The following is a 15,502-nucleotide window of genomic DNA, read 5'->3' as shown; positions in this document are numbered from 1 at the left end:
TTTGAAATGTTTACAAATTAATAAAAAAAGCAAAGCTGAAATGTCAATAAGTATTCAACCCCTTTGTTATGGCAAGCCTAAATAAGTTCAGGAGTAAAAATGTGCCTAACCAGTCACATAATCATTTGCATTGACTCACTCTGTGTGCAATAATAGTGTTTAAAATAATTTTAATGACTACCTAATCTCTGTACCCGACACATACAATTGTCTGTAAGGTCCCTCAGTCGAGCAGTGAATTTCAAACACAGATTCAACCACAAAGACCAGGGAGGTTTTCCAATGCCTCGCAAAGAAGGGTACCTATTGGTAGATGGGTAAAAAAAAAAGCAGACACTGATTATCCGTTTGAGCATGGTGAAGATATTAATTACACTTTGGATGTTTTAACAATACACCCAGTCACTACAAAGATACAGGCATCCTTCCTAACTTAGTTGCCGGAGAGGAAGGAAACCGCTCAGGAATTTCACGATGAGGCCAATGGTGAGTTTAAAACAGTTACAGAATTGAATGACTGTGAGGAGAAAACTGAGGATGGATTAACAACATTGTAGTTACTACACAATACTAATCTAATCGACAGAGTGAAAAGAAGGAAGCTTGTACAGAATAAAAATAAAGCATCCTGTTGGCAATAAGGCACTAAAGAAAACTGTGCAAAAAAATTGGCAAAGAAATTTACTTTATGTTCTGAATACAAAATGTTATGCTTGGGGCAACATCACTGAGTACTACTCTTTATATTTTCAAGCATGGTGGTGGCTGCGTCGTGTTATGGGTATGCTTGTCATCAACAAGGACAAGGGAGGTTTTTTTGGGATAAAAAGAAACAGAATAAGGCTAAGCACAGGCAAAATCCTAGAGGAAAACCTGGTTCAGTCTGCTTTCCAACAGACACTGGGAGACAAATTCACCTTTCAGCAGGACAATAACCTAAAACACAAGGCCAAATATACACTGGAGTTGTTTAACAAGATGACATTGAATGTTCCTGAGTGGCCTAGTTACAGTTTTGACTTAAATCGGCTTGAAAATCTATGGCAAGACTTGTAAATGGCTGTCTATGATAAACAACCAATTTGACAGAGCTTGAAGAATTTTAAAAATAATAATGTGCTAATATTGTACTGTCTAGGTGTGCAAAGCTCTTAGAGACTTACCCAGAAAGACTGTCAAAGGTGATTATAATATGTATGGTTGAATACTTTTTGTCTTCCACTGACATTACAGAGTATTTTGTGTAGATCGTTGACAAAAAATTACAATTAAATAGATTTTATCCCAGCTTGTAACAGAACAAAATGTGGAAAAGGTCAAGGGGTGTGAATACGTTCTGAAGGCACTGTATATGGATCATTGCTGGTACTCTGCTCATGTAGTGGATTTGTGGGCCTATCCTATCGGCTCTGCGGCTTTGCTCAATCTGCTCCGTAATCTACTGGGATTACTTGGGAAAGCTGTCCGAACTCTGTGACCACCATCTTTGACCTGGTCAGACCCAGCCTCACTGATGTTTGTGGACAGAAACAATTCAACCCAATCCCAAAAAATACTCCAATCATTTTGTATTTTTTCAAAGCTTGGACCCCTAAATAACCTGATGATAGGTAGACGTAATAGACGTGAGGCTTACTTCGGACATGGTTCTCAGCGCAGTACAACATATCCGCTGCATGGATAAACTGATAGCCGGAACCTCGCACCCGAAGTTCAGCTTCAGTATACCCAAGCACAATTTTCCCCCTGCAAAAAGACAAAGGATAATGTCAATAAACATGATTTCACTTCATATGATAACAAGTGCTACATTACAATAGCATTATGACTGTGACAAATGACAGTCTATTCAGTACTATTGTAAATCAGTCCAGTTATTGGTCCCATGTGGCTCAGCTGGTAGAGCATGACGCTTGCAACGCCAGGATTGTGGGTTCGATTCCCACAGGAAACCAGTATGAAAATGTACGCTCTGGGTAAGATGTAAATGTATTTCAATGATTGCAACTGCCACAACATCAGCATGATAATGAGCAAGTCAAAGTGAGCGTACTTTGCGTCACATGCCATGGGGGTGAAGTCCAGCTTGTGTTTGGTTCTGAAGATCATGTTCTTGGTCCTGATCTCCAGGATGGAGGGGGGCTGGAGGGGCGTAGCGATGGCAAACAGGGCCAGCTGGGGGGGCGCCTTGCCACCGTTATCCTGGCGCTGGTTCTGACCATGCAGGAACTTCAGCCTGCCTTGCAGACTTAGGGCCTGGCAGGGTGGGAGAATGCAAACATTTGTTTAAGACATTATGTATATTTTCGTCTTCGATTGTCCGTGTGTTTGATTCTCTGTCCAAAGCCCATCTGACAATATGTTTAATTGAATCTGATGTCCATATTAATCCATCAAAATCGCATTGCAATGTATTAACATGTCACACTAACTCAATGTGAGCTTGACTCTGGGTGAGCCTAAAAGACTGTTAGACACACATTATTCGGCGATTGAAGGCATTTGGTTGGGGTGAGGAGTGTTCGGTCGGGCTGATGGCTGGGGTGTCAATAACACCTACCAGGAAGCCAGAGGAATTGTCCAGGAGGCATCGGAAGCGACACACAAAGTTCCTCTCCAGGAAGGAGGAGTTCTCTGGGGGGAGCTGCTCAGGGTTATAGGTCACAGTGGCAGTAGTGCTGCTGTCCGGCTCCGCATCTGTGGGTCAGAAGATATGACATGTTCAGACCAGGCTTTACCATCAAAATTCTCTAACCACCTATTTCACTATACTTGGAAATGATCCTCAAGATTACAGTATACAGTTCAGTCATACAGTAGAAACAGAACAAATCTGTGCCACTTCTCTAAAATGGTAATACAAACAGTTGAGGTAATCACTGATAAAACTGCTTATTCATCTCATTAAATAATTATTATTTTTATGTTCGTAAAGGAATTCATCAACACAAAAAGCTAAAAATGAGTAACAACATTGTTGACTGAGTGTTGACATGAATGGTTGGGCTCGGAAGAAAAGCTGATGTGAGGTGTCTGGCTAGGGTGTCTGCTGAGGGATGTGTGTCATGATGACATTTTAAACAAAGCCTTATTCAATATCTCTCAGCACATTGTAACTGCTAACTGTGCTGCTTTTGTTCTGTTCTGTTCTGTGTGTGGCCTCTCTCTGGAGTAATTATTGACCCGACTGTGGTCCTCTTCTCCCAGCTCTGTTGAAAATACACTTGTGTAATTAGCCCGAGAGGCTAATGTAGTCTCAGCACGCCATGTGACAGCTTCCTCTCTACCAGAAGGAAAACCTTGCAACACTACCCCTAGTGGAGAGGTAGTTCGGTGCAGAGGCCTGAGCCTTTCTCTAAAAAAAATTGCAAAAAGGATTAAAAACCCATGCTCAAAGGTTTTAGATGTTTATGAGTAGTTATTAGTTATAGATGTTTACAAGGTGTTAAAACGACATTTGTAATGCATTATGAAGAGGGTATTCATAGGAAATTCTACCAAAAGTTCTGCATTAATTTCTGTTTGAATATCCCAAAAAATGGTTTCATAGATGGAGGTGGTGTTTCAGGGTCTAACATTGAGGCACGAGATTACCTGAGGGGGTCTCTCCCAGTGGGGTCACAGGGGCCACGATGTCAGGTGGGTTGAGGGCCCAGTGGAGGTTACTCCTCAGCTCCTGCTGGTCCTCAGTATGAACCAACTCATACACACTCTGGTGCATAACATCAGTCTGTGGAAGGAGAGAGAGGCAGGAGGGAGAGGGAGTGAGAGAAGGAAGGAAGGAGGGGGTAGGGAGACAAAGATTGGTAGATTATATAGAGACAAACAAAATAAAGGTTTTGGAAATATACATAATATAAAGATAGTTAAAATAAAGATTATGGAAAGCATGCACAATACAGACACACACAAAATCTACATTATTGAGGGCATCCTTATGCAAATTACATTGAGGGAACTTCGGACACTATACTGCTAAACTGAAGGAGTGATGTTATGGGAACATCGCTATAGTGAAAGAGTCTGGGATATACTGTATCTCCAAGAGTGTGTTGAATTCCCAGTGTCTCAGTGTGTACTGAACTTCTCCAGGGTCTGAATTTCATATAGTAGACTGCATAATGTGTGAGAATTGTTTTAATCCTTCGTGCCTCTACTATCCCTCCATCCCCCTCCATCCTCCCATCCATCTCTTCAGCGTCTGTGGCGCTGTCGTGCTGGCTAGTGCTGCTGCCCACTGCCCACTACCATGGCTGGTGGTTTCTTTCCACTAAAGGTCATGCTATTAATAGACTGGTCTCTCCCAGTTTCTCTCTGTGGACCTGCTGAGCAGAATAAGACTACACACTGAGCAGGCAGGGGCCACAGCCCAGACAACGGCCCCCGACAAATCGCAGCAGACACCGCACGCAACACGCAACACCCAACCCCAAACCACAACCATAACGGCAATTAATATTATGTTCATTTAACCAGGTTTATACAGGTTAGTCTCATTGAGATAAAATCTATTTTGCAAGACCATAGCATCTATAGGCAACTGTCTCTACACGGAAAGCCTCTACAGTTCTACAGGGTAACATTGGACGTCCGTATTGCATGTAATTAATGATCAAAACCTCGATCAGAGATGACCAGGTGTCGATGGAGGATTATGTGTTAACGTTTGCAAACATGCATGCCAATGCTGCACTGGGGTAACCCAGCTGTAGAATGAATGCTATTATTCAGTCAAGACCACAAAGATGATCAAGCTGCCTCACCAGATGCCTGCTTGTCCATTATGAATGAGCTGAGGCACAGAACACCCTGGTCATGTTTTAGGGATATAACCTTCACTGGGCTACGGAAAGGGAGGGGGGACAATCTGTACGGTACCTGGTGGAAGCCCAGGTAATCCTGGATGGTGTGAGAGGAGTAAAAAATGGTCCCATCATTAGTGACCACCAGGATGAAGCCGTTCAGAGCCTGTAGGTCAAACATGCATGAGATGAGGAAAGATTGTTAGACAACACAATGCTCACTTATTAAACTTCTGTTAGGCTTAGTCCTCCTTTCTTAGTCCTTCCTTAGTCCTCTCATATCTCCGGGTTCTGTTAGAACATGCATCTCATTCAGAATTTTGCTGTGTGTTTTGATTATTTTAGCAAAAATGTGACTGTAGTGGTGGTCATGCAGATGTAGGATTTTCATTTGATCACTTTTTTGTTGCTGATAATTTTGTAGCACCGCAGGAAATGCAGATGAGCTTTGTGATTTACATAAATTCACTGAAAACCCACACTAACACACAATTATATTAACGTTATTGCACTTTTCATGAAGCCTACTTTTGGCCAGCTAATAGCCTAACCACCCATCAAGCAACATTATGGACTAAAATTTCAAATCCTTTTGCTGCAGGATTATTTTGCTGTGACAACATAGGTCAAATTATGATCCCACATTTGTATGTATCCTACAGTGAGATTGTTGCACTCTAAACCCTAAGAGAGGATGAGGTGTTGTCAGTGTACTGTATGCAAGACAGGGTTGTTCTGAACTAGAGGTAATCAAATAATATCAGGAATAAGAGATTAGTCACTCATTTGTTTTATCCCAAAAGGGAACAGCTGCTCCCATGTTTCCACCCCACTAACCACACACACTCCCTTGCCCTCACACACAAGAACATTTAGTAAACAGACTTACAAACAGGCATATAACCATATTTACCTTATTAAAACAAAACAGACATTAGCATGTTCATCCATCACCTGATCTGCTAACACACGCACGCACGCACGCACGCACGCACGCACGCACGCACGCACGCACGCACGCACGCACACGCACACACACACACACACTCGCTGACATGAACAAACTCATATACGGACAGTGCAATGGGTGCAAACACAGAAAATACACTCAGTCTTCCCAGGGGCTGAGCCATGACTAAAGTATGGCGATGTCATGTTGCTCTTTCACTAATAATCAGTGATTCACCCCAATTATCTGCACCAGATCCTCTGTGTGTAAGCACTGCAGTCCAGCAAAACACAAACATCATCATGTCAGCTTGGATGGTTTAAGCAACACTTCATTACAGTATTGCACATTTGTAAGGCTAAATAGATGGTCATTTCAATGAAGAAAAATTCTGTGACTTGCTTCAGCTCTTTAAATGTATTTTTGTTGTAATTGAAGAAGTGAAATATAGTCAAAGTGAAATATATTAAAATATCTGGTCTCATTATTTTGATAGACTACTACAACAACCTTATTACTTTGGATACACTCAGACTACTACACTTTTGCTCACGAGGAATTAGAAAAGTTTTAGCATATCATTTGGTGAGAGAAATATGATGGTGCATCTTGTGGAAGAAATTTAGAATTGTGTTAGTGTTGAAATATTGAGGCTGGTGTAGTAGAGGGAGTGACTGTTTTATAAATAGTGGATAGTATCCTTCAGTGGGAGACTAAGTAGAGGTAAGTAGCCCAGAGGTGCTAGCAGTTGTACATTGCAGTAGTAATACTGAATGTTTAAGATAGGTAGGTCATGGGTTAGCATTAATAAGTGGGGTTGTTATTGTAGTTCGGTTAGTGAGTGTGGGGGCTGGGGTGAACTGCATGGCATGAGAAGTCATGAGAATTTGTAATAATAGGGCCTTTAGAAAGTATAAATGTAATCAAAAAGTTGTATGCAAACACATTGGTGCTGACCAGTCTGCAGGTTTTATAGTTTGAATGGCATTTCTTACTTAAACGGTGTAAGAGGAGTAGCGTTGCAAAGAATAACTACAATAAAAAGTCTGAAAAAAGTGGTACATTATTTAAAGAGTGTCTGCTTTCGCAAGCCACACTAAATAGATAATACAGCTATTAAACATTTGCTGTTGTAGCTGGTATGTTGAATTATCAAAAAGAGAGTGATTTTCTGAAAAGAAAGTTACAACTGGTTGAGTCCAAGTCCGATTCGCCACTGGTCAAGTCCGAGGTGGGTCACGAGTCATAAATATTGTGACGTAAGTCTGAGTCAAGTCAGAGTCCTGGACTCGAGTACTAAAACACTGCATTGAAGTGAGTATTTAATGTCCTTGAACTCTTGCAATTAGAGAACCACAATTTGTGCAAGCTAGATTGTAGACTTCCTGGTTGAGCAGAATAGAGATCACATCTCCAATGGGTCTCCATTTGAGCATGCTTGTACCGTATGAACACTTACAGTATCTGCCAGCATTCTGCAGAACTACTTTCCCACTTGGCGGTAGTGTTAGGCTTCTGGGGGACTACTTTTAGTATAAGAGGTTGAAAATAGGCTGTCCTCAGTCTGTCTATTTTCAACAATGAAAGTGAAGGGTGAAAACTCAATTAATCTGTTTTGCCTCTCTTTTCCTCCTCCTCTCCTGCTGTAAATAATGAATGACCTCACAGCTCCTCTATAATTCACTACCAAGTGTCTGACGTTGAACTACAGAGAAGAAAATGAGGAGAGAGAAAATCAGACCTGGTCAGAAATAGCCCTCTTCACCGCTCACCTTCTCTGCTTCTTCCCCTAACCTTTTCTTCCTGTCTCCCAGTCTTTTACAATGTCCCATGGCCGTTATCTGAATCTGAATAAAATATTCCATCTTGACTAATTCCTCCTCCCCAGAATGAGCTTTCATGCTTCACTAACACATTGGAGAGATGTAGGTTTATCATAATAATGAAACTTTGTTCATAGAACAGGGATGGCTGGCAGACTGTTTCCTCTGCTGTACTCTGGAATTCCACTGTGCTGCACATAGAGGGGAACTGGACTGGAAAATCAATGACTCTGGCGTATCCAAAAGAGATTTGGCAGCCAACTAGCTCACTCTCCACTCAATAACACATATAGAGAAACAAAATTAAAATAGCTCCCTAGAGTTGGAATTTTAAAGTAAATGAAACGACAATGAATACTAGAATGACAAATTGTGGTGTAGCGTATTAGTGTATTCTGGAGCCTTGGGAATTAATTAGCAGATGTACATTTCCATCATTTAGCAGAAACTCTTATCCAGAGCGACTAGGGTTAAATGCCTTGTCAAGGGTACATGGACATATTTTTAACTAGTCCGCTCTGGGATTTGAGCCAGCGACCATTCAGTTACTGGCCCAAAACACTCTAACTGCCTAGGCTACCTGCCCTGTTACATGTTGTATTAAAGACAAAGTGCTGGCTAATGAGTTATGAGGTTTATCCGACATTTCATCACTGGATATTAAGCCTTGTAGTTCCCAAAAGAGGAGAGTGTTTTTTTTGAAGATTCCACATTTTGATGTTTATTATTTTTGAAAAGGAGATGTTTTCTCAAGTGCTTTGGTGCCTATCTTGCAAAAATATCCAAAGGGGCATGTTAAGCCACACGGTTAGCCGACTCAGCTGACTCCAAGTGGCACTCACACATTTCATATGGGAGCCTCAGACAGACATAGACAGGAGCAGACATATTGACTGATACGCTATATCCCTGAGTCCCTGTCTCTGTCTCCCTGCACAAACTGATTTGCAACGCGGTCCAGACTCACTCACACACACACACACACACACACACACACACACACACACACACACACACACACACACACACACACACACACACACACACACACACACACACACACACACACACACACACACACACACACACACACACACAGAGAGCGATTCAGCTGGCAGTGCAGTCAGCTGAAGTTAGGCCATGACGAGCCCTTAGCGCTGACCTGCAGCAAGAGTTCGCCTTCAGGCAGCCAACTATCGGCCAATCCCGTGGCTTTGCCGTTGTCATCGCTACCACCATTGGCCAGCTCTCCGTTGCAAGCACAGTTCTTCAGGGCTACTGCAGAGAGAGTGAGAGAGAGAGAGAGAGAGAGAGAGAGGGAGAGAGAGAGAGAGAGGGTGACAGGCGTTAGTCCTGTAATAATGTTTACAAATCACTGCTGTGAATGTCAGAATGCTTTATGTTTAGTACACTAACCACACTGTACGCACGACAGGATCCCAGCTCATAAAAGTTTCCTCAAATAGCATCTTAAAAATTACTATCCAGACCTTTTATCTTTGTCTAACCTGGTGACATCATAATGGCTTGGGAACCAACACATCAGCACGTTCATGGTTGAACAAAAGAATGGGAGGTCATCTCAGCGTTCTAAACAGACTGTGATGCTTTGAGAGTTCTCACTGATTTTTCACACATTTGTTTGTGGTCATTCACCTTAAGACTCATAGTGTATGGTGTCCAAAAAATATTAAATCACTGGTCTGTTGTAAAAGTAGCAACACACAGCAATAGTCTTTGGAAAATTCTGTCGTCCAACAGCGGAGAGTGAAATGAAAAAATTAAATACAAATTGAAACATCTTTGACACGCAATGATATTCAACAAACACAGTGACACGTCATTTATTGTGCATACCGTAGCCTACTGTCTATGGCTGAATTAAGAGAAAACAGCATTGCTGGAGAAGCAGCACTCAGAGGGAGAGTGAGAGAGACACATTAATGCTGCATCAGAGTGAAATGAGGTGACAACTCCTTCGGGCGTCACTATATTTGCACTTTTCTTTCTCTGCTCGCTGAGCTCTATCCCCCTCTCCCCTCCTCCCTCTCCCATGCTTCTTCTTTCTACTTTACCTTACCCACCCTCCCTCAATTCATCCAAGAATCGTCTCTGAAAATTAATCTCATTCCACTAGAGGGAGACCTCTAGTCCAGGGGTTCTTAAACTTTTTCAGCCTGGAACCCAAATGAGAAAATCTATGTTTTCCTGGGGCCCAAGCTTATTTAAATATGCGTAAATATTGGTTAATTTCAGTAACCTTATGCCTAAAACAAATGGAATATAAATAAAAACAAAGACACAATGAAATGAAATAGCCATATAAATAGCTATTCATGTATATTGTTCCCCATTAATAACAGTCTTACATATCTGTCTAGGTTGGAACTGTTGCTGTTAAAATACAATAAATAACTTTAATTCTGAACTGGAATAAACTGATTGATCACACCACACAGATGTATAACAGAACACACACACACACACACACACACACACACACACACACACACACACACACACACACACACACACACACACACACACACACACACACACACACACACACACACACACACACACACACACACACACACACACACACACACACACACACAGGCTCAGTAACAGTACCAATGAAACATGATCAGGCTTACTGTAGAAAGTAATGTTGAAAAAAAGTCTAAATTGGAACTGTTGCTGTTAAAATACAATAACTAATTGTTTATTCTGAACTGGAATAAGCTGATAGATCAAATCGCACAGGTTGACGTTTTCAATAAGCATGTCTATTCTAGACTCAAGTAATGACAGTGTAACACGGAGGTCATGCTCAGCCTTGAAACTGTTTCTGTACTTGTTTTTTATGTATGCCAGAGTTGACAACCCTGACTCGCATAGGTATATGTTGCCAAACTGGACCAGAACATCTATTCATTTCTCAGTCAGGCAGGAGACCACTTCCTGCTGTAGATGAACAACCCAGAACTGTGTGAGTGTTTGCCTCAAAAAGCATCTTGGTTCAATCAGTTTATTCCAGTTCAGAATAAAAATGAGGACTTGTATTTTAACTGCAACAGTTCCAATCTAGATTTGTTTCCAATAATACATTCTACAGTAATATGTACAGTAGGCCTGATCATTTTTCATCATAATCTGTATTTACTGTTACTTATGGTTGCACCATCAGTAGCTTGCTGGATTGCTTTGGCTAACGTTAGCTATTAACTGTGTACAAGGCCAGGGGATTGTTTGAAAGAGAAACTCACATCTACTAGTATGAGAGATAGTACTCCCTTATTTCGCTTACCATCACCTGTTACAAAATGACAACAATGCCTTGCTAGCTGACTTACTTTTCTACTGTTAAAGCACTGTTTCCTGAAGCATTCTTCCCTGTTCTGCAAGAACTCCCTAGGTTTACCCTCATGCTGTGGATGTTTGGACAGGACAGTGTCGTTTTATTAATTTGTTCGTATTGAGACTCATTACTAAGCACTTCCCCGCACAAAACACATCGTGGGCGCTCCTCGTTATTTCTCTAAATTTGTATGAAACCAAGAAAGAGAAACTAATCGCTTTATTTGCGTTTCATGACAACTGAGCTCAGTTAGAACTTCTGGCTAGCTTGAGTCCATTTGATGACAGTGGTAAGTGATGGCGAGTGGGAATGACAAGTCAGTGACTGACAGCGCATCATCTGCTGCTGAATGACAGCGCTGCAGCGTGTGGGTCGCAGATTGATCTTCAAGAAAACTGCAGAAAAACATATCCGGTAAACCACGAAGCACACGGCATCTCCCACTTGCGCAGCTGCCAAACTGAGCAGAGAACGCTGCTAAACGGAGAAAGCACTGAACAGTGAGCACAGTTGCACTTGGCCAAATCAATTCCAGTAATCAATTATATAATTATACATTTACTCTGACACGTTGCGACCCACCAGTAACAGGTCCGCGACCGACACATCATTTGTATCTAAAGTTCCACGTATAACACTTGTATTTTCATCAACATTTATAATGAGTATTTCTGTAAATTGATGTGGCTCTCTGCAAAATCACCGGATGTTTTTGGAACTACTGAACATAACGCGCCAATGTAAACTGAGATTTCTTTATATAAATATGAACTTTATCGAACAAAAACATACATGTATTGTGTAACATGAAGTCCTATGAGTGTCATCTGATGAAGATCATCAAAGGTTAGAGATTAATTCTATCTCTATTTCTGATTTTTGTGACTCCTCTCTTTGGCTGGAAAAATGGCTGTGTTTTTCTGTGACTTGGCTCTCTCTGATCTAACATAATCGTTTGTGTTGCTTTCGCCGAAAAGCCTATTTGAAATCGGACACTGTGGTGGGATTAACAAGAAGTGTATCTTTAAAATGGTGTGACATATTTGTATGCTTGAGGAATTTTAATTATGAGATTTCTGTTGTTTGAATTTGGCGCCCTGCACTTTCACTGGCTGTTGTCATATCGATCCCGTTAACGGGATCTCAGCCATAATAAGTTTTAAGAAAGGATGCTCTAGTCACCTCGGGAAACAGATTATAGAGAATTATGTAATAATAGACTCACATACTTTATTTTCATTTCAACCATTTGATGGCTATGATGTACTAAGTGCTTTGCTAAAGATGCAGGGGCTGATTCACTTAATCCCTTTTTACTGCAGCTCTCTGCCCCACTTATTGCAGAACCGTTGACCTATATCTTTAATTTGACAATTGTTTCTGGTGTTATCCCTAAGATCTGGAAAGTGGCACGTCCTCCCCTTACATAACGGAGGACATCCTTCTGACTTAGATAACTACCGTCAAATCTCAAAATGATCTTGCCTTTCCAAAGATTTTGAATCCCTGGCCAAGAACTTTTTTAACTTCTCACTCCATTCTTAATGTGCACCAATCCGGTTTTAGAGCTGGACAGGGCGCTGTTTCAGCTGCTACGCTTGTTTTTAGATGATGTGTTAAATTGCTTAGATCATAAAAATCACTGTGCTGCCTTGTTTATTATATACCTTCCCAAGGCCTTTGACATTGTTGACCATCACACTCTCATTCAAATGTTGACTGAAATATGCCTGGATCAGGCTTCTTGCAAGTGGTTTGAGAATGATCTGTCAGACAGGACACACTGTGTGATTTCTGATGGTGGTAAGTCTAGGTTCCTGGATATTATTAAAGGTGTACCAAAGGGGTCAGTATTGGGACCTGTTCTCCTTGCTATTTATATAAATAACACTGGCCTATCTGTTAAAAAGTGTAATATGTATCTGTATGCAGACGATACTATTATGTATGCCATTATCCCAACTGTAGACCAGACATTGTTAGAGCTGCAATCTGACTTTGTTGACTTACAAAAAGTCCTGGTTGGTTAAAAACGTGTACTTAATGTGGGCAAGACAAAATATACACTATATACTGTACAGTAAAATGTTTGGACACCTACTCATTCCAGGGTTTTTCTTAATTTTTTACTATTTTCTACATTGCAGAATAATAGCGAAGACATCAAAACTATGAAAAAACACATATGGAATCATGTAGTAATCAAAGAAGTGTTAAAAAAAGAAAAATATTTATATTGGACATTTTCAAAGTAGCCACCCTTTGCCTTGATGACAGCTTTGCACACTCTTTCCATTCTCTCAACCAGCTTCATGAGGTAGTCATCTGGAATGCATTTCATTTAACAGGTGTGCCTTGTTAAAAGTACATTTGTGGAATTTCTTTCCTTCTTAATGCGTTTGAGCCAATCAGTTCGGTTGTGAGAAGGTAGGGATGGTAATACAGAAGATAGCCCCATTTGGTAAAAGACCAAGTCCATATTATGGAAAAAAAACTGCTCAAATAAGCAAAGAGAAATGACAGTCCATCATTACTTTAAGACTTGAATGTCAGTCAATCCGGAAAATGTCAAGAACTTTGAAAGTTTCTTCAAGTGCAGTCGCAAAAACCATCGAGTGCTATGATGAAACTGTCTCTCATAAGGACTGCCACAGGAAAGGAAGACCCAGAGTTACCTCTGCTGCAGAGGATAAGTTCATTAGAGTTACCAGCCTCAGAAATTGCAGCCCAAATAAAGGCTTCACAGAGTTCAAGTAACAGACTCATCTCAACATCAACTGTTCAGATGAGACTGCGTGAATCAGGCCTTCATGGTCGAATTGCTGCAAAGAAACCACTACTAAAGGACACCAATAAGAAAGAAGAGACTTGCTTGGGCCAAGAAACACAAGCAATGGACATTAGACCAGTGGAAATCTGTCCTTTGGTCTGATGAGTCCAAATTTGCGATTTTTGGTTCCAACCGCCATGTCTTTGTGATGATCTCTGCATGTGTGGTTCCCACCATGAAGCATGGAGGAGGATGTCATGATGTGGGGGTCCTTTGCTGGTGACACTGTTGGTGATTTATTTAGAATTCAAGGCACACTTAACCAGCATGGCTAACACACAGCATTCTGCAGCGATACGCCATCCCATCTGGTTTGCGCTTAGTGGGTCTACCATTTGTTTTTCAACAGGACAATGACCCAACACACCTCCAGGCTGTGTAAGAGAGATTTGACCAAGAAGGGAGTGATGGAGTGCTGCATCAGACGACCTGGCCTCCTCAATCACATGACCTCAACCCAATTGAGATGGTTTGGGATGAGTTGGACCACAGAGTGAAGGAAAAGCAGCCAACAAGTGCTCAGCACTCCACCAATCAGCCTTTATGGTAGAGTGGCCAGACGGAAGCCACTCCTCAGTAAAAATCACATGACAGCCTGCTTGCAGTTTGCCAAAAGGCACCTAAAGACTCTTAGACCATGAGAAACAAGATTCTCTGGTCTGATTAAACCAAGATTGAACTCTTTGGCCTGAATACCAAGCGTCAGCATGGTGGTGCCAGCATCATGTTGCGGGGATGTTTTTCAGCAGCAGGGACTGGGAGACTAGTCAGGATCGAGGGATAGATGAATGGAGCAAAGTCCAGAGAGATCCTTGTTGAAAACTTAATCCAGAGTGCTCAGGACCTCAGACTGGGGCGAAGGTTCTCCTTCAGGACAACGACCCTAAGCACACTGCCAAGACAACGCAGCAGTGGCTTCGGGACAAGTCTCTGAATGTCTTTGAGTGGCCCACCCAGAGCTCTGGCGAGATGTTTGATGTAATTGCTGCCTAAGGTGCTTCAACAGTAAAGGGTCTGAATACTTATGTAAATGTCATATTTTTTTTATTAAAAAGAAAAAACATTTCAAAAAAATTCTAAAAACAATTTTTGCTTTGTCATTATGGGGTATTGTGTGTAGATTGATGAAGGGAAAAAAATATTTAATCTATTTTAGAACAAGACTGTAACATAACAAAATGTGGAAGAAGTCAAGGGATCTGAATACTTTCCGAATGCCCAGTAAATGGTTTACTGCTAAGCTTAACACTATGATCACTTATACAATGCAATGTACTGCAATACAATGGCATATTCTAACCCAACAATCTCCACAGAAGCGATACAGCACTGTATTAGTTACAAACAAAAACCATGGCTTTTCAACTTCGGAGTTTTCTATTCAATCCATCCATTGAGTCAGTCTCTCATTGATTAATTAAACGAACCCAACAAACGGAGAAGAGATGATGGGCGAATGAAAGAAAAGTTTGGAACCCTGATGATGTCATGGAAATGGGACCAGCTGTTGGCCGTATTCATCTCTGACCCCTATGACAACACCGTGCTGTGACCCAAGACAACCCTTGACTCTTAAGGTGATGTCTTGACATGATTGTGTGAATGGGGTCTGGGTCAGCCCTTTTGTTGTCTGTGAAGGGTCACCAGAAAAAAAGAGTAGGAGAAGATTGGAGGGCTGGGCCCGACACCTGATGACATAAGATCTTTTGTATGGGTGTTTGACAGGGCTTGGACCTC

The 15,502-nt window shown here is 41.4% G+C and overlaps 1 protein-coding gene across 1 annotated transcript in view; it reads right to left on the bottom strand.

The window, feature by feature from the left end:
* Window positions 1–15,502, bottom strand: part of LOC139546795 (aryl hydrocarbon receptor-like) — a 55,472-nt gene that overhangs the window by 8,411 nt on the left and 31,559 nt on the right. The window contains exons 3-8 of the mRNA XM_071355583.1: window positions 8,737–8,852; window positions 4,879–4,968; window positions 3,595–3,730; window positions 2,561–2,697; window positions 2,054–2,256; window positions 1,637–1,746 (exon numbers count right to left, since the gene is read on the bottom strand). Coding sequence (XP_071211684.1) covers window positions 1,637–1,746; window positions 2,054–2,256; window positions 2,561–2,697; window positions 3,595–3,730; window positions 4,879–4,968; window positions 8,737–8,852 — 792 coding nt within the window. The remainder of the gene's footprint in view (window positions 1–1,636; window positions 1,747–2,053; window positions 2,257–2,560; window positions 2,698–3,594; window positions 3,731–4,878; window positions 4,969–8,736; window positions 8,853–15,502) is intronic.

This window comes from Salvelinus alpinus, chromosome 20, assembly GCF_045679555.1.
Source record: "Salvelinus alpinus chromosome 20, SLU_Salpinus.1, whole genome shotgun sequence".
Taxonomy (NCBI): domain Eukaryota; kingdom Metazoa; phylum Chordata; class Actinopteri; order Salmoniformes; family Salmonidae; genus Salvelinus; species Salvelinus alpinus.
This window is presented reverse-complemented; position numbering and strand designations above follow the sequence as displayed.